The sequence below is a fragment of the Podarcis bocagei genome, assembly GCF_964188305.1.
Source record: "Podarcis bocagei genome assembly, chromosome: 16".
Taxonomy (NCBI): domain Eukaryota; kingdom Metazoa; phylum Chordata; class Lepidosauria; order Squamata; family Lacertidae; genus Podarcis; species Podarcis bocagei.
The window spans coordinates 32,595,199-32,619,246 of NC_138142.1; the positions used below are offsets into that span (position 1 = coordinate 32,595,199).

Below are 24,048 nucleotides of genomic sequence, written 5' to 3' on the forward strand. Positions count from 1 at the left end.
GGGGTGGGGAGGCATTTTCAGCACTAGGACACCATTTCCTCCTAGGTAACCCTCTGAGGACCAGATGCCAGTGGAGGGCCAGATCAGATGCAAAAAGGGGCGGAGCAACGAATGTTAATTTTACATTCGTGCAGTGCAGGGAAGGAAGAAGATGATGATCAGAGCTGCAGGCCACATGCCAGCCAGAAAAAATATCTGCAGTGCAAAGCAGGGCCACTGAGGAGTGTGGCCTGGGGAGAGAGTCCCAGGGACCAGACAGAGAGGCCTGGAGGGCCGCACTGTTGCCTGAGGTTCCCAAGCCAGGCTCTAGTCCATGGTTACATGTCATTAATGTCTGGCACATATCAGATGATCATGGGGTGTGCGGAAGCTCCAAGGTCCCTGCAGGGAAACTTAAGAGCTAGGGTAAAGGTAAAGGGACCCCTGACCATTCGGTCCAGTCATGACTGACTCTGGGGTTGCGGTGCTCATCGCGCTTTATTGGCCGAGGGAGCCAGTGTACAGCTTCCGGGTCAAGTGGCCAGAATGACTAAGCCGCTTCGGGCGAACCAGAGCAGCGCACGGAAACGCCGTTTACCTTCCCACCGGAGTGGTACCTATTTATCTACTTGCACTTTGACATGCTTTCAAACTGCTAGGTTGGCAGGAGCTGGGACTGAGCAACAGGAGCTCACCCCGTCGCAGGGATTCGAACCGCTGACCTTCTGATTGGCAAGCCCTAGGCTCTGTGGTTTAACCCACAGCGCCACCTGCGTCCCAGAGCTAGGGACGTCTCCTCAAACCTCACCTTGCGCCTCTTGGCTGCCAGGCCCTGAAGCATTTCCCGGGGGCGGGGGAACTTGTTGGGATCCCAGGTGAAATAGCGCTTGCCGTCAGCGTGCTCAATGTCCAGCCAGATGACGTCGTACGGAATGTCGTGTTCGTCGAAGCCGTTGTCCACTGTGTTCACGTCCTCCTCGTCGTTGTAGTTCCAGCGGCTCTGGTGATAGGCCAGGGCGAAGAGCGGAGGAAGGGCCTGGGTTCCTGAGAGAAAGGAAGGTCAGCCGAGGACGCCTGCCCATCTTCATGCCCGCAGAGGGTGGGCCAGAGAAATGCTGCCTTAAAGCAAGTCAGACTGCTGGGCCTACTTTGTCCTGGAGCCTCCAACTAAGTCTCACTCAAAGCAAACCCCTTGAAAGCAATGGACTTAGGGACAGAAAATCAGTCTTGACTGCAGCCAGAACAATTGTTACATTTGGGAAAAAATATGAGAGCCCCTACTTTGGAGGAACAGAAAAGTAAAGTTTGGGATATTGCATCTATGGTTGAATTGCATCGGGAATTTTTTAATGTTTGGCATTTTATTAAGTTTTTCTATGTGCTGGAAGCTGCCCAGATTGGCTGGGGGAAACCCAGCTGGATGAGCAGGGTGTACGTAATAAAATTATTGTTATTATAAAATTAATAAATATAGTAAGGGCCATAGAGGAGAGACAGACATGCATTTTGTGGAAAAAAAATTGAGCCTTGTTAAGAGAATGCTAGTCTACATATACTGTTAGGAACTTGATGAAAATAGTCATTTGATTGTAGCAGAAGCTTAATGATATTTACATACTTGTATATCTGTTTGGGGGTCTTCTGTTTATTGGATAAACTCAAAATTTATTTGCTTAAAGTAAAGTTTTTTTAAAAAGGACTACATAATGGCCATTGACTTCAGTCTACTCTTAGGACTAGTATGGTAAGAAAAGAAGGAAATAGATAATCCCTGCCATTGTTTAAAGCCAGTTTCCTCCAGAAGTAGAGTAAACACAATCGCTGTCCCACTCACCTGTGAGGGATGCATACTGCTGGAAGATGTCAGTGGGTGTAGGGCCCAGCAAGAGAAACACATCTATGATCCCGCTCTCAGACATCCAGCGAACATCCGTCTGCGGAGTTTCGCCTCCTCCTTGCATGTAATCCAACATCTTCCCAAACAGAGTCTGTGAAAGAGTTTGGAGATGACAAACAGGGCCGTCTTTAGCAGATGCGGCGCCGCGGTGCAAATATCCGCCCAGCACCCCCAAATTACGACTAGTGTTCAGGAGGCCTTAGCTGCACACTGCAAGCCCGGGGGGGGGGGACTCTCCCCCATGCTGCTACAGGAGAGCGATCCTCGCAGAGGCTTGGGAGGGAAGTTGCATGCCTGCCAGCCTTATGATTGGTGGGGCACGGCTGGTGGGCGTGCAGGGAAAGGGGAGGCTGCCGGCAAAGCTGCGCAGCTCCCCCACTTGCTGGGGCGCCCAAGAGGCGGGTGCCCTGGTGCAACACACCACTAAGCCCTATGGGAAAGACGGCTCTGGTGACAAACTATTCAATCAGCTCAGGTGGAATAAACAAGCTTTGTCTTCCTCTTTTGCAGCAGGCCACTTTGCCATGACAACCTGAACCAGGTCAGCCCCTGGCATCCGCCTGCCTCTGCCCCCTCCTTCCTGGGTTTGGGTGCACCAAGTCCACTTGACATCCAAGTATTGTGGGTAATCAGAATGGCTTGCACTGGGTGTGTATGTGTGTGCTTGATAAAAGGCACTTTGCCAGGGGAGCTTACACACAGATTTCAGTTCTGTGTTTTGAAGGAGGCAAAATGGCCACTCTTCCAATAAGGATCGCTTTCAAGCTACCAGCAGCAGGGGGGAGATTGCCAAAGGTGTTGCGCTTCATCCCCTTTTCAACTGCCACTGAAATACACATGGGCAAGGAGGCAAATGAAATGTTCATCCTAGCTAGCTATTGTGGGCATTGCACGGGTGATAGATTAAGAGCTGACAGCTCTGTTCCTTTGAAGCCAGCAGGACTGAAACTGGGAGAGGCTCCTCTAACTATAGAGATGCCAGTTCTGAAGCAAAGTGAAAGAGACCAACTAATAATGGAAGAAGAAACTGAAGAAGAAACTTTGGCCATATCCGCACTAGTCATTCAAAGCACTACAATACCACTTTAACCATTATGGCTTCCCCCAAATAATCCTGGGAACTGGTAAAGGGAGCAGAGAGTTATTAGGAGACTTGTATTCCCCTCACAGAGCTACAATTCCCAAATTGGTTTAACAATTGATCCATCTTCCCTGGGAACTTTGGGAATTACACTACAGCTCTGTGAGGGGAACAGGAGTCTTCTAGCAACTCTCGGCACTCTTAGCAAACTACAGTTCTCAGAATTCTTTGGGGGAAGCTGTGACCGTCAAAGGGGTATCACAGTGCTTTGAATGTATAGTGCAGATGTGGCCTATAGTTTGCATTATAGCTGGATGAGGAATAAGTCAATAGACCTCAATTTGCTTTGGGTCTCATGCAGGTGAGTGCAATGTGTCTCAGCTAGGGAGGACATAAGAGGAGTCCTGCTGGACCAGGCCAAAGGCCCATCTAGTCCAGCATCCCTGTTCTCATAGTGGCCAAACAGATGTAGATCTCTGGGAAGCCTGCAAGTCTGCGTGACAATAACTCTCCCCATCTGTGATTCCGAGCAATTGATATTTGGAGGAATACTGCGGCCACCGTGGAGGAAAAATGTAGCCATCTCCTTGTCCTAGAATTATAGAACTGTAGAGTTGGAAGGTACTGCGAGGGTCATCTAGTCCAACTCCCTGCAACGCAGGAATGAAAACATGTTTTACACAAGGAGTAAAAGGGGTGACGCGCCCTTGGAGGAACAGTACCTTGCCTGCTGTATTGGAGGTGACGTCCACCCAGGTCTCTGCCGCGTTGAGCCAAAAGATGCCCAGAGTGCGCTGGGGATTATGGGCCAGCAGGACAGGAACAGAGCCATAGAGAGCCATGGGGTTATAAAGTTCGTATTGGAAGACATCCAGGTTATAGAGGCGGTATGGGTCCCCTCCCCTGCCAAGGATTTGGCAATTAGAAACAGCAGGGGGAAATGCAGGGTGAATCCAATGGCGCAGCTGCCTCCCTGATACTCGTAACACCATTTGGGGTGCCTAGGAAAGCAACACCCCCCACCCCCCTCAATCTCTAGGGCACACACATACAACCCTCCTGCAACTGCTTAAGCTCCATCGGGGGGGGGGGGCGTGCGCAGGGAACCCCACCACCATTGCTATCAACACTGTCAGGCCCCAGGCTTACTCAGTGGTTCGCAACCGGAGGTAGTCTGCGTGTTCTGGGATCCCATACACGTTCTCCACACCTGGGAACGAAAAATCTAGCCCCACGGATGTTGGACCTGCAGAAAGAGAGAGAGAGAGAGTGAGAAAGAGGGGGGGAGCTAGGAAGAAGGGAAGTGGAGCAGCATTAAGGTGTCTTACACTTCAATACCAAAGCAGGGTTTGGCCACACTTGCAACAAACCATGGTTTGCAAGAGGCTACTAAACCTGGATCTGAAACCATGGCCTGTTAACCCAAGTGGGCAGTAACAAAATGCTTCTGGGATTGCCTTCCTTAACAGGATTTTACCATTGGGCTTGCTGTCTGTGTGTGTCTTGAATGTTTCCTCCCAAGATCCTGGCTCTTCTTCGGTCTCACTAGCCCCTTTGGGTGCTTCCTCACCCTGCGAGAACAACACAAAGGAAATTCAAGCCACCATTTCAAGTCGATGTGCTTCACGCAAACCACAGTTATTGTTAACTGCTTCTCAGCCTTCGAATCCAACAAACTGTGGTTAAGCAAAACTGGAACTGGAAGCTTCTGATTTCCTCCGAGCAGGGCTGGGGGAAGAGTGAGTGAGCCCAAGAGGCTCATTCACTTCATTACTTCATTCAAAACCATGGCTTGGCATGACTGTGGTTCACTTCACAATGGCTCAGCATTCAGCTCCCTTACTCCCTGCAGAGTAGGGGTGAAGAATCTGATGTCGGTGAGCACAGCTCCCATCACCCTTTGGCCATGGTTGTCCCCCATCATCAGGAGGCCTACAGGTTCCTCGCTGCTACTGCAGGTGAACACCTTTCCCACCCTGTGCTCACCTGCTCGGTTTTCTCTGTAGACTCCTGTTCCGCTGACGAAGGGGCATCCGATGCTTCAGCAGCCCCCTCCCCTTCTGATGCTGGTTCCTTTGGTGGTTCTCTGGAAGAAAATAAGGGAGGGGGAGAAAGGAAGGCTCAGGCCTAGAATCCCCACCTACCCCATGACCCCATCCAGGCAGCTTGAAAGGAGAAGGAAACCAAAATCCCAACTTTGTCCTAGCCCAAATGAAATGCTGGAACCGTTAGTCCACTACAAGCAGCACAGCACACACCAATTCACAGCCCAGCCAGTTAGCAGGGGAAAGGGAAGTGTGGGCAGCTGTGGGGCGGAGGACAGTGCAAAACTAGGCTCTGGTTCCCTCGGCTCCAAACCCACTGGGCTCTTGGGAAATGGTTGCCAATCCCATTCTGGACTGGCCGCTTTTCGTCCTGCACCTAAAGAAGAAGGGGGTGTTGCAGTTGTGCCTCTAGGTCAGGCACAGGCAAACTCAGCCCTCCAGATGTTTTGAGACTACAATTCCCATCATCCCTGACCACTGGTCCTGTTAGCTAGGGATGATGGGAGTTGTAGTCCCAAAACATCTGGGGGGCTGAGTTTGCCTATGCCTGCTGTAGGCTTATTTGCAAGGGTGGTTTTCTCATTAGAAATGTTATTTCTTCATCTGCACATCTAACAAGCAGCTGATGAAAACCCAGACGGCCAAACAACTAAACCAGGCAGGTCTAATGCATGCCAGTTCAGAAGCAAGCCCTGTGGTGTTCAGTGAGTTTGCACTTCAAGATGCAAGTGTGCCTGGGGTTGTGGCCTGAGAGGTCTTACAGTGGAGCGGCTGCCCCAGGCATTACTATCCTTACCCCATAAAGAACAGAGAAGAGGGATATTGCGTGTGTTCTCGGCACATTTGGTTTGCGTGGGGCAACAGCTAGATAGCACATAAACAAGAGGGCACCCTAAACAAGCACAGCTGGCTCCTTGAACAATCAGAGCACTTGCTCACTCAGATATTCTCTGAAATGCATGTGGGTTCATCAGCAGGTGTCCAAGGGGTCCCCGTGGGCAGGTAAGCAGTTTGGAATGCATTCCAAGGTGCTGCAAAATTTGGAAAACTACACTCACTTCTCAGAGAGTGGAACTGCCTGCTACATGTGTGTGGGTGTGAAGGTCTTCACTTAGGCTTGAGAATCTGTGGCCCACCCACTGTGATCCAATGGTCAGGGATGATGGGATTTGTTGTCCAGCAGCATCTAGAAGGCCAATGGTTCCCCTCAGACTGGGGCACATCAACTTTTTAATGTCTGGGGGCACATTTGGAATTTTGAGTGAGGGTCTTCTGCCAGCCACTTCTCTCTCCCCTCAGCTGGATCTCTCCCCGCTGCCCCCCACAAGACAGAAAGAGAAAAGCACACACATACGGACCTTGTTTTTCCAAGAGATCTGGGTGAAAGTCATATATAGCAGAATTAAGCTAAGACTTAAAAAAGCACATGGAGCTGAAACGGGACATCTTTCTTCCAACTTCCAGTTTCAACTCTATGGACTTTTTAAGGAAGGCTCTTCTCATGAACTGGATTGCTGTCACCAAGCCATACATAACACCCCTGATGCACAGTGTGTGAGTTTAAAGGAAATCCGGCAGGGCCATGGGTTTGGAAGGACGCAAGCTCTCATCTAGGACTAAACATGGTCTACACAGAAATAGAGAAAGGAGACAGCAGCAAGCAGCCCATCAGCATGTCCTTCTGGCAAGGACTTAAAAGCGTGAGCTCCCTCTCCGATATGAAACAATTTCTATTAGCAGCAACCTCCCGATATCAACCAGCACGGAGAATAACCAAAAAAGGCACTAAAAAGTCCAACATTTCTGCAACTAGAAATGCCTTATACGCAATGAGTGGCAAAATGGGTCTTGATCTCCTACCCTGGCACACGTTGCTTCAAAAGACAAACATTTGGGAATTTCACTTCATTTGTTTTCTTTGCTTTTTATGCGAGACCGTAAGAAACATATCAGAAAGTTGGATCTGACATCAAGACTGGTCTCTTAGGCTTATCGCAGCCTGCAAATTGCAGATACGATCGCAATACTTTCTCCACACGTTACATGGCAGTAAACCAGACATGAGGAACCTTTTGCCCACCGAATGCTGCTAGAGTACAGCTCCCATTGTCCCTGACCATTGACTATGCTGCCTGGGGCTGATGGAGCATGAGAACATTGTTGAACTACAACTCCCAGCATCCCTAACAATTGGCCATGGTGGCTAGGGCTGATGGGAGTTGGAGTCTAACAACAACTGGAGGGCCACAGGGTCTCCACCACTGCCCAGCGTTGCCACCCAGCGTACTCTAAAGACGTGGCAACCAGCTATGGGACTCTTAAAACAGTCCTTTAACTGCATGATGTACAAAGAGAAGAATACTGCAGGACCTTTAAGCAGTGGCAGACAATGAGGTTCCCTCCAGAGATTGCTGGACTACAACTCCCATTATTCCCGATTGGTGGCCATGCTAGCTGAGCTGGAGTCTCAGCAACAGACTAATAAATTTAGGCTATAATCCCATACTCACTTACCTGGGAGTAAACCTCACTGAATTTAGGGACACGTTTATCTCTGAATATTAGGCTTTTATCATGGCAGATGTTTTTGCGGACTCAAAAACTGTGCCACAATAAGCATGTAAGCCAGCGATTCCCAAACTTGGGTCTCCAGCTGTTTTTGAACTACAATCCCCATCATTCCTAAGCACTGGTCCTGAAAGCTAGGGGTGATGGGAGTTGTAGGCCAAAAACAACTGGAGACCCAGGTTTGGGAAACACTGGCGTAAGGCTTTAAGGAGGGGTGGGCAATCTGTGGCCCTCCAGATGCTGTTGGACTCCAACTCCCACCAGCCCCCAGTCAGCATGGTCAATGATCGAGGGAAATGGGAGTAGTAGCCCAACACCATTAGGAAGGCCACTGATGTTCTCCACCCCTGCTTTAAGGTGCCACAATATTTCTTTGGTATGCATTTGTATCATATCTGGTAATCTATTTGCCTCATTTGCACACTACCTTTGTGTTTCTTCTTAAAGAGCAAGCAAACAAAATGTGTGAAAGAGTCGGGAAAATTACTTAACACCCTGGGACAGAGTTAGAAATCATAGGCGGCAAGGACAAAAGGACATGATCCAGCCAAAGTGAAGCATGCTTTGATGCCTTTATTCCTAGAACTTCATCTCTCTGAGCATGGGTATTTGTGAGCAAGGGCCATAGCTCAGTGGCAGAGCATCTGCCTGGCATGCGGAAGGTGCCAGGTTCAGTCCCCAGCATCTCCAGTTAGGGCTGGGAATGTTCCCTGCCTGAAACCCTGGAGAATTGCTGCCAGCTGGTGTAGACAATACTGAGCTGGAGGTAGGGCAGCTTCCTCTTCCTTTTTATTCAAATCCCGTTCAAAATCCCATTCACCCCAAGGCTATTGGCTCATCCTCCCAGAACTCATTCCTAACCACTCCTTCTCCACTGTCTAAAGATTTTAGGCTGCCTATGTCAGGAGTGGGGGGACTTTGGCCTTCCAGATGTTGCTCAACTGCAACTCCCATCAGCCCTGGCAAGTCAGTAATGATGGGAGTTGTAGTTCAGCAACATCTGGAAAGCCATAGGTTGCCCACACCTCCCTATGTACTGCTAAGATGCCATGTACACTGATGGGGTGGTAACAACAATGATAATAATATAACTTCAGGAAAAACAGAATAAACCTAAGCATTGGGTTTCAACTTTACTATGTTGAAAGTAAAACGACTTAACTCTGGCTAGATCACACCCAGACCTTTTACTTTTATTTTTAACAAGGACACTTTGATTTGGCTGCTGCCAGCACAGCACTGAGTTGCAATAGGTTGCAATGCATTCAACTTCATGAACTTACTCAAGGCAAGGTTTGCGGGAATCGGGACAGTCAAATGCGTTCATGCACACCTTGGAAACAAAGCTAAAGGCTGCCGCACACCCCTCAAGGATTTGAGAGGGCAGCAACTAACCACAGGGATTCCCAAATACGGCGCAGGGAATGTCAGAGCCACTGTCTAGGCGGCGGCAGGGGTGGGTGGGGAAGGTTTTAGAAACAGTAGCAGAAGCTGCAGATTTACCTAGAGAAAAGGTTCTTGATCCTATCCCAAATGCTAACGACCGTGCTACTAACTTTATCCGAGAAACTGGGGGGGCCGAGCGGGAGGGGGAGGCACAAACCAACAAAAACAGAAAACACAACGAGAGTCAGTGCAAGGAATCCCAGAGACGTAGAGACACATCCCTCCAGCCAGCCCCCCAACCACCCCTGAAAAGGGCCCTGCTCTCCCCTCCAGGACAACCGGGGCTGGGGAGCAGGGTAGGGAAAAGGGGGGAGGGTGGGTAAACTGAGACCCCCTTGCCACCCCTTGTACAGAAAGCCTGCTGCTTTCCCTAGCACAGTCTTCCCCCAACCTGGTGTCCTCCAGACACTTTGAACTTCAGTTCCCATCAGACCCAGCCAGGCCAGCTGAGGCTGATGGGATTTGGAGTCCCAACAGCAGAGGAAGCAGGTTTCCTAGCCCTGCTTGAAGAGATGGGCTTGTGACATGCTCTCGCTCCAGAGAATGAATCACAGGGCTGGAAGAGATCTTGGAGATGACGTAGTTCAGCCTCCAAGATCTCACTGCAGCGCAGCTCACCCAGATGTTGCTGGACTACAATTCCCACCACCACGGACCACTGGGCTGTGCCTGGTGGGAGCCATAGTCCAACACCACCCAGAGAGCACCAGGTCGGGAAGGCTGACCTAAGCTATACCCCTCCCTCTTCTCCAACACCCTGGATGATAGAAACCTCTGGCCTTGTGTCCCAAAGAGAGGGTGTGAGACCCATACAAAGAGGCCTTTGCTCGCTCGCCCAGCCCCGAATGGAGGTTGAGACATCACTACAGTGACCCCCGCTGGTGGGAAGCTGGAGACGAAAAGCACCACAGAGCCCCATCTTCTTACCAGGTCTTGCCTGGTAGAACTTCCCAATGAGAGAGTGGGGTTAAAACACATCCAGAAAGGCTTCTGGCACAGGCCCCTTTTGCAGACACCTGTGAAGCACTTACATAGCTCACTGGGAGCACCCCTTGCTCCTGCTGGAAGAAAAAGCGGACTGCAGCTAAAAGGGTTATTTAGCTGCATTGCAGAGGGTTGGGACTAAATGACTCTTCGGGTCCCACCCAACTCTACAAATTATTATTCTATGAAACAGGCCGCCCCGCTTTCCACAAATCAGGACTCCTGCCTCATACCAAATATCCCTCCCAACCAATTCTGGAATGGGAAGGGTAGACCCATAGGGAGGGAAAGGATGTGAATTGGAAGACGAGGTCAACCTCTCCTTTCCACACCCCATTTCCCCAGGTCAGCCGCTTTTCCTAGAAGACTTGAAAGCAGCAGGCTCCCACCTGTCAGGTACACCCCAATCTTGTCCGTTGACAGATCCCCTTTCCCTTGTTTGTTTGCTTGAGCTTTTTCGTTTGAGGAAGACAGAAGCTGCCTAGAAGCCAGGAACAGCATTCCCCTCCCTCTCCCCTGTGCCGACGGCCCCAGTACTCACGAGTCCTTCCGCTGCCGCAGGTGCTCAAAGACAAGCAGCCCCCGGGAGTTGACGCTCAGCACCAGCTCCCGCCCTTCCAGCAAGTCCATGCGGAAGGGCTTGGCCGTCAGAATCAGCTTGTGGTTCCCCTCGCCCAGGGACAGCTCCACGCTGTTATCATCCCGGCCTGTGACAGATAATCTTTGGTGGGAGGCGGGGGTGGGAGGATTAAGGGGAAAGAACAGAGCAGGTGGCATGAAGAAAGGGAAGTGTCCAAAGGGAGGGCAGGAAGATACAGTGGTGCCTCGCAAGACGAAATTAATTCGTTCCGCAAGTTTTTTCTTCTTGCGAGTTTTTCGTCTTGCGAAGCACGGTTTCCCATAGGAATGCATTGAAAATCAATCAATGCGTTCCTATGGAGACCGTCTGGGGACAGAGGGGAAGCGCCGCTCTGTCCCCTCTTTTGAAGCAAGGGGCGGAGAGGAGAAGATCGCTTCTCCCCCTTGCCGCCCCTTGGTTCAAAAGGGGTCTGGGGAGAGAGGGGAAGGCGCTGTGCCTTCCCCTCTGTCCCCGGAGCTTGCAGGGCTGGCAACGGGGAGAAGCGATCTTCTCCGCGCCGCCCCTTGCTTCAAAAGAGGTCCGGGGACAGCGGGGAAGATGCGCTGCGCTTCCCGCTGTCCCCGGAGCTTGCGGGGCAAGCTTCGTTTTGCGAAGCAAGCCCATAGGGAAATTCGTCTTGCGAAGCAACTCGAAAACGAAAAAACCTTTCGTTTTGCGAGTTTTTCGTCTCGCGAGGCGTTCGTTTTGCGGGGCACCACTGTATCCTCATGGCTACATGCGAGATCCTGGGCGCTATTCTATAGACTAGGGCTGGGTGATATATTGATGTATTGTCCAAACCCAGTTTTAAGTTCATAACGTGATCTTTGACCTAGCAATGCACCACAAATCATGATATGTGTGATTCGCATAGCAAATATTATTTTTTGCTATGCAAAAATCATGATGTGAGAAAAACCGTAAAGCCAACCAATGCCTCTACATAGCTCCATCCTTATTTCTGACATTGTGACACCTCAGTATATTGCGAAGCTTAGCTGGTGATATATTGCGATGTTGAAAACCAGTTATCACCCAGCCCTACTATAGACTGCTGCTACTTTGTGGTGGGAATCAACCAGGCCCCGACAAGATCGTGCTGGATCTTCCCACGTGGAAAGGAAGGGCAGATGCTGTTTTGCTCCCCCACCCCAGGAGAAAGGGTTCCCTTTAAAGCAGGGAACCTTTACAAGTGTGACATAACCTTCTGGAGGCCCCATGCAAGTGGTGGGTGGGGCTTGAGGGGGAAAGTGGGTGGGGCAACAAACACAAATTCCCCATCCCACCCTGGGCCTGAGGTTCCCTGCCCCTACACTAAACCGCTGTGCCTTCTCCTCACAACCCACGGTGAGCTAGGATGCATAAATGACCCTCCATCTGCGTACCTGGTTGTGGGCGGGTCCTGGACTAACACATCTGGTACCTCATAGCGGGGCTTGAGCGGGTTCAACTCATTGATCCGGATCCGGGTCATGTTCCCTTTCAAGCCGTAGAGCTCAAGGAGGAGAGGGACCTGGAGGCAGAGAGCAGGGTCAAGTCCTGTCTTTTTCCAGAGGTGGGGAACATCTGTGGCCCTCCAGATGTTGCTGGAGTACAGCTCCCATTGTACCTGAGTGCTGGCCATTCTGGCTGGGGCTGATGGAGTCCAATGACATATGGAGGGCCCCCAGGTTCCCTGTCCCTGTTTTACACTGAGGCTCCAGCCCCAAAGCTGAGACTGCTGCCTGATACATGTATGTTTACAAGTGTGGCCTATGTTTGGCTGGCAGCAGCTCTCCAAAAATTCAGATAAGGGCCTTTCCAGCCTTGCAAATGGAGGTTGTTTTTAGTGAAGAGCTGAGGGGGATTGAAATTGTGAGCTTCTCTACACCAGCCATCTGTTCTTCCACTGAGCTACACAGATGTAGGATATCTGCCTTATAAAAAGGTAAAGGGACCCCTGACCAGTCCACTCATGATCGACTCTGGGGTTGCAGCGCTCATCTCGCTTTATTGGCCGAGGGAGCCGGCGTTTGTCCGCAGACAGCTTCCGGGTCATGTGGCCAGCATGACTAAGCCGCTTCTGGCGAACCAGGGCAGCACATGGAAACACCGTTTACCTTCCCACTGGAGCTGTACCTATTTATCTACTTGCACTTTGACGTGCTTTCGAACTGCTAGGTTGGCAGGAGCAGGGACTAAGCAATAGGAGATCACCCCGTCGCAGGGTTTCGAACCACCAACCTTCTGATCGGCAAGTCCTAGGCTCTGTGGTTTAACCCACAGCGCCACCCACGTCCCCTTATACCAGGTCATAAATTTGGCACTGTAGTCAAGCATTCTCTCCTCTAGGGCAGCAGTTATCCAAGGTCTCTCTTGCAGATGCCCTCCAACCAGTGTTCAAAATTAGCTAGGTACCAGGCGTGTTTTGCAAATTACATGGGTCCCATCGCGACCACATGGAGATCCCTGGACGCCAGGTTGGTGACTGACATCTCCATCTGGCTGGCCGCTTCAGCTTTCTTAAGCAGGTAAGCAGAAGAGCTTATTTACTGCATTTATATCCTACCTTTTTCTCCCAAGAGTGCATGGTTCATCCCATTCCTCAGTTATTCCCTACAAGGACCCTGTGAGGTAGGTCAAGATAATGTGACTGGCCCAAGGTCACCCATAGAGCTTCATGACTGAGTGGGGATTTGAACCCCGATTTCCCAGGTCCTAGTCCAATACTCTAACCACTACACCACCACGGCTACCTAGGGTTTCAACTCATCAATTCACCTTGTTTGCTTCATTGATGAGCTGGATCTTCATGGAATCCTGGCTGAGCTGCAACGACTCCAGCAGTGCTCTGTAGGGTGAACTCCCAGCTTCCACGTTCCTCTGGCGCCTAGGGAGAGGAAACCATGGTTACTGGAGGCAAATGATCAGGGCCACCTTTTACTATCTCCCCCTCCCATTTTAGGAAGCTTGTTTGTTTCTGTACTCGTAGCCACAAGAGGAAACTTCACGGCACAGGGAAAGGACCGCAGCCCTTCCTCAGGGAACAGGAATCCTGTTGAGGAAATGAGTGCCAGCCCTTTTTCCTCAGCCAGGACAAACATTTAAACTTTTTTCTTAAAAAAAATGTTTCTAAGCTGATTTTATTAATATTGTTTTAATGCTGCTATTTTTCACTCTGGGCTCCTTTGGAGCAATACAATGAAGAAATAAATAACAAGAGCATCAGACAAGCACTGCTCATCAAGTCCAGCATCCTGTTTCCACACTGGTCAGCCAGATGGAATGAGCTGGATCTCAGCTGGGAAGCCTGTTGACGACAACAGTAAATGATTTCCAGGAACTGCTGTTCAGAGGCACACTCTGGCCGGTGGGGGGAGTCAAAATCAGTGGCTGGCTGATGCTTTTATTGTAAGAAGATAAGAGCCTCCTGGATCAGGCCGGAGGCCTACCTGGTCCTGTATCCTGTTCTTATACCTCGGGTTAAATATGCTTCAGGTTGAGCGTTTTCGTGTTGCGCTCCGAGGTGACCCGGAAGTAACAGAATGCGTTACTTCCAGGTTTCGCCGCTCGCACAGACGCTCAAAATGACGTCACGTGCATGCGCGGAAGCGGCGAATTGCGACCCGTGCACGCACGGGTTGCGTCCGCTTCAGGATGCGAATGGGGCTCCGGAACGGATCCCATTCGCATCCAGAGGTACCACTGTACTGGTCAAACAGTAAGGGAAGACCACAAGCAGTAAGGGAAGACCACAAGCAGGACCTGAGTGCAACAGCAACGCTCTCCCCACTGGAGAGTCCTCCTCTGACAGCAGAGATAAGACGCCCAACTTACTTGCAAAAGGAGCTCTGGTCGCATGTCTTGAAGTTGCTTCTGTCCACAGCAGTGACAACACCCAGGGAAAGAGCTAACCAAGCAAGAGCTGCCATCTCGAGTCTATTGAGAAGGAAGACATTTCTCCATGCAACACATTGTTAACTTGCAGACTCCCCACCACCAGTTGTACTTGAGGGCTGCTGGCTCACAGAGATAGCAAGTGCATTTTGATGTAAACGGCCCCGGATTTATCTCCAGGCAGCGGTAGGGCAGACTCCCTGCCTGAAACCCTGGAGTGCTGCTGCCAGTAAGTGCAGACAATACTGATCTAGATGGACCAGGGTCTCACGAAAGGTGCCTGCTCCAGGCCAGCTAGCATTAACCAACAAGGTTCATCCTACAACTACCTGGATTGTGCTCAAAAGGGATGTTTAAGGCCCAGGTGCCATCTGGAATTCCTACACCAGCCTAACCCAAGCAGCACAGACACAGAATGCCTTTTCAAAGCTAAGATCCCACTGACACAGGCAGCTCAACTGCTCCACTGAAAAAGGGAAAGGAGAATGGGAATGGTCCCCAGAAGATAGAGTAATGGAATCACAGAATTGTAGAGTTGGAAGGGACCACGAGTACAACCCCAGCAATGCAGGAATCTTTTGCCCAATGTGTGGCTCATTAAGAGAATCATACTCTAGCATTAAACAAAATCCTTTGGTGGGGGGTAATCAGGACTGCTGAGAGCATCTGCATTCAAAGCGGATGCTCTACCACTGAACTACAGCCCTTCCCCACAGTGTTTAAAAAACACAGTTCCTGCGCAAGCTCTCAACTGAAAGATGGCTTCTGGGTTGCCTTATCTCATCTGTAGTGTAGTAATGACGAAAAGAAAGATCACCAGATAGGAACACAGAAAACCGCTTTACACCAAAGCAGACCATTGCTCCATCTAACTCACTGCTGTCTACACTGGCATCATTTCTCCAGGGTCTCAGACAACAGGCTTTGCCAGCCTGACCTAGATGTACTGGGGATCGAAGCTAGGATCTGTAGAGCACTAAACATGTGCCTGATCTACGCAACATGATTTTTTTTTTATGCCGGAGATTTATAAATCACATATTTTTTACAAACCTCTTTACATGGTGTACACCTAAAACTATAAACAACAGCTGAAACCTACTAACCAATTAGAAATGCACAAAACCATTATGATTAAAACACAGAATAAAAGAGTAAAATGTAGGTAACCAAATTATATGTCTGGGCAGGCATGCAAAAATGCACTCACACACAAATCAGCATTGGCAGAACATCAACAAAGGGGTTCTGGCTCCTAATTATTTAACAACAGCAACAAGAAAAAGCTTTTCTCTCTCTCAAAATTAGGCAGTTAGAATTCCACATATGCAGCTCATTCAAGGGGATTTGTACTTGTACACGCACATTATCCCCATTTCTGGCTCATGAGGTGCTTCCTTCTCATCATCATCAACCTTTTATTCGACCGTCAGTCAGAAAAAAGTACAATTGTCAATACACAGTTAAAACATCCAAGAAGATTTTAGAGCTTAGCCAACACTAAAATGGGCTAAACAGATAGCCCCATATCAATACAATCAATTAAAGTCTTGCGACGCTTAAAAGCTAAAAAAAGAAATTTGGCCACCAAGGAAGGTATAGCTCTAGTGATGTTATTCAGCAAGTGTAAAACCTGGTTTTCTCCAGGTAGGGAGCTAAATTGACATAGAAGTGGGTCTATAAAATTTTGTCTAAGCTCTGCATAAGAAGGGCAAGTCAAGAGAATGTGTTCGGTGGACTCAACCACACCCATGGCACAATGACAGGTTCTCTGGGCGTATGGTACTCCCCTGTACCTTCCCCACAAAATCGCAGAGTCAAGGACATTTAATCTGGCCGCTGTAAGAAGTCTGCGGTATTCCACATAGTGGATTTCTGCAAGGTAGGGGGCTGGTATGGTCCGATAAATCTGGTCCCCTAGGAACATCCCTGGTTTTACCTGGGCTATGTCCTCTTGTCTAGCAATGTCACTCAGTCTCCGGGAGATCACAGCTCTAGCTTGATTGTACGACATAGACTCAAAGTAAAGATGAGACAATCCGCAGGATTGAACCTCGTTAGTGACCTCCCTTTCCCACGATGATTGGAAATCGTCCCTCAATATCAAGGGGGCAATACCCACTGGTTTAAAACAAAGCTTGAGCCATAGCCAGAGCTTCGTCTTCAAGGCCACATACCGTAGAGCTTGCCAGCCGACCTCTAATCTCATAACTGCACCCGCTACCGAGGGGGGAATCCTAAGGATGGCTCTAAGGAATCGCGTTTGGATAGAATCCAGTTTCAAAAAGTCCCTACGGGAGCCTAAAGAGATGCCCACCAAAAGAAGGGGGAGGACTTTCATTTGAAAGAGTCTCAAAGCTATCTTCACTGATTGAGCCTGATTCTTAGCATATAGAGATCTAATCTGGATGGCTGCTTTAGATGCATTAGTTGTTATATAGTCTCTATGGGCCAGAAAAGACCTATTTGACCGTATTACTTGTCCCAGATATTTAAAGCAGTTAACCTGCTCTAGGGGGATCCCGTTCATCGACCATCGATAGAGTCTCGGTCGGGCAGAGAAGACCATGATCTTGGTCTTAGCATAGTTGGGTTGGAGCTCATGCTGATCACAGTATTCATGTAGAGCTTGCAACATTCTCCTCAGTCCAATAGGGGATCTAGCAAGAAGTGCAGCGTCATCCGCATACAGAAGAACATTCAGAGATCGGCCTGCTAGTTTGGGGGGGTGGAAAGCATCATTGGCCATGTGAGTCACCAGTGAGTTAATGTAAAAGTTAAACAATGCTGGGGCCAATAAACAACCCTGTCTTACCCCTCTAGTGGTGGTAACGGGGTTGGAGACTAGGCCTTTATTGTCTAGCCTGATTCTCAGAAAGGTGTTTGTATGGAGGCTGATAATCAGATGAAGGAGACGACGATCGATATTTGTTGCAGCCAGTTTTGTCCATAGCTGCTTTCTAGAGATTCGATCAAATGCCTGCTTAAGGTCAATAAAAGCCACGTGAAGAACCTTTGGGGCTTTGCCGGCATACTTTTCCGCCAGGTGATTCAAGGTTAATATTTGGTCTGTAGTAGATCTTCCAGGGCGAAAACCCGCCTGTTCATCGGCAATGATATTGTTGTCCTCCATCCATTTCGATAGTTTGTTTAGTAGGTACCCCGAGTAAATCTTCCCGATGACATTTAGCAAGCTGATTGGCCTAAAGTTGCTCGGCTCTGTACGTGGGCCTTTCTTATGTATTAATACAATCAACGCAGAGCTCCAGCTGGAGGGAAATTTTGCTGTTTTGTTTATATACGTGTAAAGTGCAGCTAAAAGTGGGATCCACCAATCTTTATTTGCTTTGATGGCATCAATGGATATAAGGTCATCACCGGGGGCCTTGCCTGCTTTAAATCGATCTATGAGGGTTTCAACTTCAGGGCATGTAACTGGGTCCCAATCGGGCAGTGCTTCCGGCTCCACCGTATCTCCGCAGGCATCATGGGCTGCATACAGATCGGCGAAGTATCTTTCCCAAGTGACCGCTGAGATGTGGGGTTCTATTCTTGCAAGCGGCCTACCCAGGTATCTGGAAATTAACTGCCAAAAAGAGGCTGGATTTCTATTCTCTGCAGCTATCAAAAGGTTGTTCCAATTGTTTCTTTCTGCCTCAAGCTTCTTTTCCTTTAGTAGGGCTTTATAACTTCTCCTGAGGGTGATAAGACGGTTACTTGGCATGGGGTCATTTGATGCTCTGTATGCCACCCATTCATTATACAGATGATTCTTGAAGTTTTTGCATTCCTCATCGAACCATTTTTTGTGGAAAAACTGTTTACCATGCTTTGTGGGGGACCGGACTAGTGTTGGTTTTAGAAGTTCTACTATATCGTCATATATTGGTAGAGGCTCATCCGCCTGCATAAGGGAAGCCCTTTTTATTTGGAGCTGATCAGACCAGAGAAGTTCGTTCAACTGCTGGGCCGAATTAGAGGTCCATTTAAGGGCTGTAGGTCTTATCTCCAGATGATCATTTGATAGGTGCACAAAGGAGTGCCTATCAAGTTCGTCAGCCAGAGTCAAGGAAATTTCTAGAGGGAAGTGATCGCTCTCCAATCTTGTAGCCACCTTAAAGCTGGATATTTTTGGGGTAAGGTCAGGAGATATCCATACAAAATCAATAGTGGATGCACGTGAACCTGACCAATAGGTGAATTCGGCAGGGTAGTCCGAGCTGACTGCCCCATTTAGCAGAAGGAAATTGAGGGCCAGCAAGGTTTGCCTGCATTTGAAACCTGCGTAGGTGGCTATGTTATCTTTGAATTTCCTTGGTAAAAGTTCTGTAGTCACAAGAGGTGAAGAAGGGTACTTGCTAAATTTAGAGAATAAGATTTGGTCAGTATGTGACAGGCGTCCATTAAAATCTCCCGCCAACAGAAAAGTGGCTTCGGGGTATTTATCAAAAAGTGTTTCCAATGTCGCTTGGATTTCCTGCCATCTCAGATCAACCAAATTTCTCTTATAGATTGGACATAAGTAGATATTGATCACTACTATCGTTTCCTCTGCTGTTTGCAACTTTATAATCAGCATGAGTGACGACTGGATGTCAATTTTTTCGGCCTGAAGATTTATGGCTAAGGAAACAAAGGTAGCCAAGCCTCCTTGCGGTCTACCATGTGATAACGAGTTCTGCGTGGCATTCAGGTAAAAGCCCTTGTATCCTGTTAGATAGAAGTCCTCACAGGCCCATGACTCTTGGAATAGAAGGATGTGGCTGCCATTTATATAGGCAACAAATGATGGATCTGTCAGTTTGGATTTAATACCAGCCACATTCCATGATAGTAGTGTAAGAGGCCGCTTTGTGTTTCCCTCAAGTCATGATTTCTCTTGCGTGGTTAATCCCGGAGAATCCAAATGGGGGTGCACGCTGCGTGGAGGGGCAGTAGGGTGAAAAAAGGCAGTGATTTTTGATTGTTTGCATTTCAGGTTCAAGTTGTCACATGTCACAGGAGCAGCCAGAGGCTGGGGCGAATTTATAGATCGCTGTAAGAGAAAGTCTTGGTACGAGGGGGTGTTACTAGCCGACAAGTCCATAGACTCGTCGTTTGCCGTATGCTCTATAGTTACAGGAGTCGTGCCTTGAGGATCGAGGCTTGTTGATGGAAAAGCACTATGTAAGACAGAAGAAAGACATCCTTTTCGGTTAGCTTCCAGTAGCATGTTTAGCCTTGCCACTGCCTCAGTGTTTGTCCAAAGGGCTGCTGGATCTCCCAGAGTCTCTTGCATCGTCATGGTATCAGCACAAGGAATGCAGCCATTTTGAGGACTGGAGATCGTTATCGCTGCAGGGGGGTCCACATGGGCTTGTGTCTGGCAATCTTTAGGGGCATCTATAATAGCCGAAGCTGGACCTGTCAAAGCTCTACCCCTTAAGGCAGTCCCTTCTTGCCGGTGGGATGGTCGGTTAGTAAATCGTGGGGAGGGGTTCATAGGAAGGGTCCGTTGCTGGGAATTCCGATCATAATCCTCAATCCTCCTTGTAGGCCTGCTAACCAAATTTGCTGAGTTTGGGGTTTTCCCAATAGTGCCCCTACAGTTGTTAAAGAAGCATCTTTGTGGGAAGATTCCAAACCAGTTGAGACGATTTTGAAGTTTGCTCAAAAGTGCAGGAAGCCTGGGAGAGTCGAACTTGAGCAACAAGCGCTTAAATTTTGGAGTCTCTGGCAGCCATTCTAATGATAGGAGACCACCCTGGGCCAAGTAGGACCTGGTCAACCTTCGCAATGAGATCACAGCTGCTTTACAATTTTTCCAGGCATAGTAGGGGAAGCAGGAGTGAACGATGTTCAAGCATATATTGTTGGGGGTGAGTTGGAGGTTTACTAGCTGCTGCCCCCTACTTAGACTCTGTGCCTCATGATTATCAGGTCCCTGATGATTTAATGGCGGATTCAAAATCGAGACAGGGGTTTTGATGAAGGCATTTAGTTTTTCCTCTAACATATTGATGGAAGCTGATAGCACCTTTATTTTGTCAGCCAAGTGCAGGCAAAATTTCTGCAAAGTCCTCAGCTCCACTGATTGCACTATATCACATAAAGATTTACGATGAGGGTCGGGGTAGGGAGAGAGGCCATCTGGGCTGGAGGTTATATCCAACAGCGATTTGTCTCCTGGCAAGGAAGTATTTGCAGTCGTTGCCGGGTCACATGGGCAGTCTACCTGCTTGGAGGTGATTAAAAGGTTGTTTGGAGTCATTGCAGGATCATGTAGGCAATCTAACTGCTTGGAAGTAACAGGTGAAGGAGGCACAAGGTTGCAGAAAAACTCCTCCAATGATGAGATAGAAGGCTCTAAGATCTTAGGTGGTGAATCCAGCCCAGTAGGCTTCGAAACCTTAGACATAGGTTCTGAGGCGTTAAAGGAACAGTCTTCCACAGAGGAGGTACGGCCACGTTTTAGGCTCGTCATCCTAAACCCCTTGAGCGGCTCGGTTATCTAAGAGTCCTTCAAAGGCCAAACAAAAGCTGGTGGAAGGCCAGGGAAGCGCGGCCGGTGACTGCCCAAGTTACAGCTTATCAGGTTGTTAGAGAAGCTCATTAAGGAGATTTATGGCGCTGACTTTGCAAGCTTCCACCGGGTGAGTTCCTGGCGTTTTCATCAAAACATTATCGTGCCAACTTCCAGAGAAAAATAGGAGCGGAGTAACTTACAGCATGAACTGGAAAGGGGAGCTCCGACAAGCGTGTCTTACTTCGTCGCCCGCTTCCTTCTCTTCTCCAGCCACTATACCTGTCTCTGAGTGGTGGAGCTTGGGGCCTTAGTAAAAACACCAGAGTGGGATTCCGCCTAAACGGCCCTTGCTCACATCCACAACACGTTGAAAGCCCTGCCTCAGCATTATGTTCTACCTTGATCACTGGCATCCTGCAATGGGGTGCTTCTCGTGGTCCCCCATAACCCTGGGTTTCGGTGACCCCTGCTCTGTGAAACTTCCTGCCAGTGAAGGATTGGCAGGAATCATCTCCGCCTCCTTTCATGTATCTCCAAAAAAACTGTTATTCAGACAGGCCTTTGCAATGTGGATTTCTTTTAGCCAGTGAATATCTACTGATATTCTTACTGATATTTTTATGTCTCTTAATGTAATTTTGTACACTGCATACCAACCTGCTATAATTTTTTTGAAAATGCAGTCTATAAACACTTTAATAAATAAATGGGTATGTTAATACATAATAAGAACAGTGTTTCTATACCACTTGAGCGATCAAGGCTTCCCCAAAGAATTCTGTGTTTTGTTAAGGATGTAGAGGATCATAGCTCTTGAAGGTTCTCCCAACAATTCTCAGCACCCTTAACAAACTACAGTTCCCAGGATTCTTGAGCGGGAAACAGGGAGTCATGATTATTAAAAGGGATGAGAGTGCTTTCAATGTATAGAGTAGATGCGACTGTAAAATCTGCCAACACCTGTTCTCGAAGAACAGACTCATTCATAGCAGGAATGCCAAGATGTGATCCAGCCATCTGCTGTGTATTCAGTGATCAGGAAGCAGCTTCTAGAGACAAAACTATGGGCACAGGGAGAGTGCAAAGGGCAAACAGAGCTCTCCACTGCTGGTGTGAAGGTCAGTGCCTGTTTCCACACATGCTGCATTTGAGTGATCAAAGGCTGAAAAGCAGGAGCCATGTGCTAATAGAAGGATCAGCACACTGGGCTGGCCAAGACCTCACATGCAAAAGCACGAAGTTCTGAAGGAAGTTTCAGTAAAAAGATAAAAAGAAAAACGGCCCCTTTATTTTTTGGTTCCTCATCTTTTTCAAAACATAGTTTCTCGAGGTAGGGATCTGTCCTTTTTGGTGGTTCACATTATTTTGAAAAGTATTTTGAAGCACAGAACAAGAACAAACGTAAGGGAAATCATCACAACCATGCCATGGTTCAATCACAAGAGCTACAATTGGGATGGGTATTAGGGAACATAGGAAACCAACTTATATAGAATCAGACTATTGGTCCACCTAGCCCAGTCTTGTCTAAGCTGACTGGCAACAGCTCTCCAGGGTTTTAGGCAGGGGTCTCTTCCAGCTCTATCTAAAGATTTTGCGGACTAAACCTGGGACCTTCTGCATGCAAAGCAGATATTCTACCACTGAGCTGTGAACACAGCACAGGTACATAGGAAGCTGCTTTGTACTGAGTTGGCACAATGGTCCATCTAGCCCAGCGTTCTTGACACTGACTGCCAGTGGCATCTCCAATCAGATGCTCTACAGCACAGACCCATGGCTATGCAAAAATGTGTGGATCAGTGTTCTCAACTGAGCAGAGCACAGTCCACAGTACAAATCATTTTCATAGTTTTCTGTAAATCTCAGCAGAAGAAAGTTTCCAGTCCTCAAGAACATACAAAATAAAAGTAATTGAAAATGAAATAGTCAACAAGCAAAAAGGGTCAGTGCTGTGCTTCTTAATAACTGGTACAGAGCACGGCGGGCTAGCCAATGGGCTACAAAGGACAGCTGGATCAAGTCAAAGGCCCATCTCGTCCAAGATCCTGTTCTCACAGTCAAACCAGATCCCTAGAGGAATCTTGCAAACTAAGTTTGAAATCAAAGCCCAGCCTTGGTTTTGCTTAGGTGGTTTTGGACTAGTGTCCCCTGAACTCAGTCTGCCAGAATGGAAATATTGGATTATCTGCTTCATAATAGAAAATAATTGTGGAGAGGTCGCACCCACACCATACATTGGGAGGCCTAGCAACACCGCAAAATATCCAGGGAAGTGCAGTTGGTTAAGGGCGCTGGGAACTGTAGATCCCTGACAGGGTGAATTAGTTCCCAGGATTCTTTGCACTGGGTGTTTTAAATGTATCGTGTGCGCACAGCGCAGGTAGACAGACGTGCAGGCAGGTGGCTGCATTATAAGGGGTCTGCAAGCCTTAGAAGGGGCTTGTGGGGGGTGGAGAAATGGAAAGGGGTCCTGCAAGGGCTTCGGGGACCATGGGCTGGGTGGGTGAGCAGGGGCTGGCGATGCGGGGCAAGGAGCAGCACGCGCACCTGTGGGGCGCCCCGAGGGAAGGTGGTCTATTCCAGAAGCGACGTGGAAGCACAATGGGGGCGGGGAGACCATGTGGGGCTGGAGGGCGGGAATAAGGCGACTGTGGGAAGGGAGCGGGGGCTGAAGGGAAGCCCCGGAAGTTGAAGGCTAATTCAGGAGGAATGAAGAGTTGGTGGTCTTCGGTGGGGAGGGAGGGAAGCCATTCTGAAAACAGCCCTCCCCCCACGCCCTACCCCGCATAGCCGCCACCCCACAAGTGAGCCTCGCTCTCACCTCCCTACTGCTGCCGCCGCCGCCATCTTGGATCCCGCTTCACTCCCCCCTCCCGCCGAGGGTTATCAGCCCCACCCCGTCCCCACCGAGGCTTCTTATTGGATCCCGCGGCATGAGCCCGCCCCTTCGCTTCTCGAATCGGCCGTCCGGCCGCTCCGCCGCTGGTCCCTCCCACTCGCTGTTGCATTATTCATGAGCGGGTTTTCCCGGCGCGTGCGTACACC

The 24,048-nt window shown here is 49.0% G+C and overlaps 1 protein-coding gene across 2 annotated transcripts in view; it reads right to left on the bottom strand.

Moving 5' to 3' along the window:
- Positions 1 to 23,874, bottom strand: part of GANAB (glucosidase II alpha subunit) — a 39,278-nt gene extending 15,404 nt beyond the window's left edge. The window contains exons 1-12 of one of the 2 annotated variants that reach the window (XM_081173279.1): positions 23,825 to 23,874; positions 14,436 to 14,537; positions 13,380 to 13,488; positions 12,005 to 12,132; positions 10,542 to 10,721; positions 9,074 to 9,139; positions 4,944 to 5,043; positions 4,435 to 4,528; positions 4,107 to 4,203; positions 3,680 to 3,860; positions 1,814 to 1,967; positions 788 to 1,023 (exon numbers count right to left, since the gene is read on the bottom strand). In XM_081173279.1, coding sequence (XP_081029405.1) covers positions 788 to 1,023; positions 1,814 to 1,967; positions 3,680 to 3,860; positions 4,107 to 4,203; positions 4,435 to 4,528; positions 4,944 to 5,043; positions 9,074 to 9,139; positions 10,542 to 10,721; positions 12,005 to 12,132; positions 13,380 to 13,488; positions 14,436 to 14,537; positions 23,825 to 23,850 — 1,473 coding nt within the window. In that variant the 5' untranslated portion in view covers positions 23,851 to 23,874. The remainder of the gene's footprint in view (positions 1 to 787; positions 1,024 to 1,813; positions 1,968 to 3,679; positions 3,861 to 4,106; positions 4,204 to 4,434; positions 4,529 to 4,943; positions 5,044 to 9,073; positions 9,140 to 10,541; positions 10,722 to 12,004; positions 12,133 to 13,379; positions 13,489 to 14,435; positions 14,538 to 23,824) is intronic. The other variant, XM_081173280.1, reaches the window with a different exon arrangement.
- Positions 23,875 to 24,048: the final 174 nt, after the last annotated feature.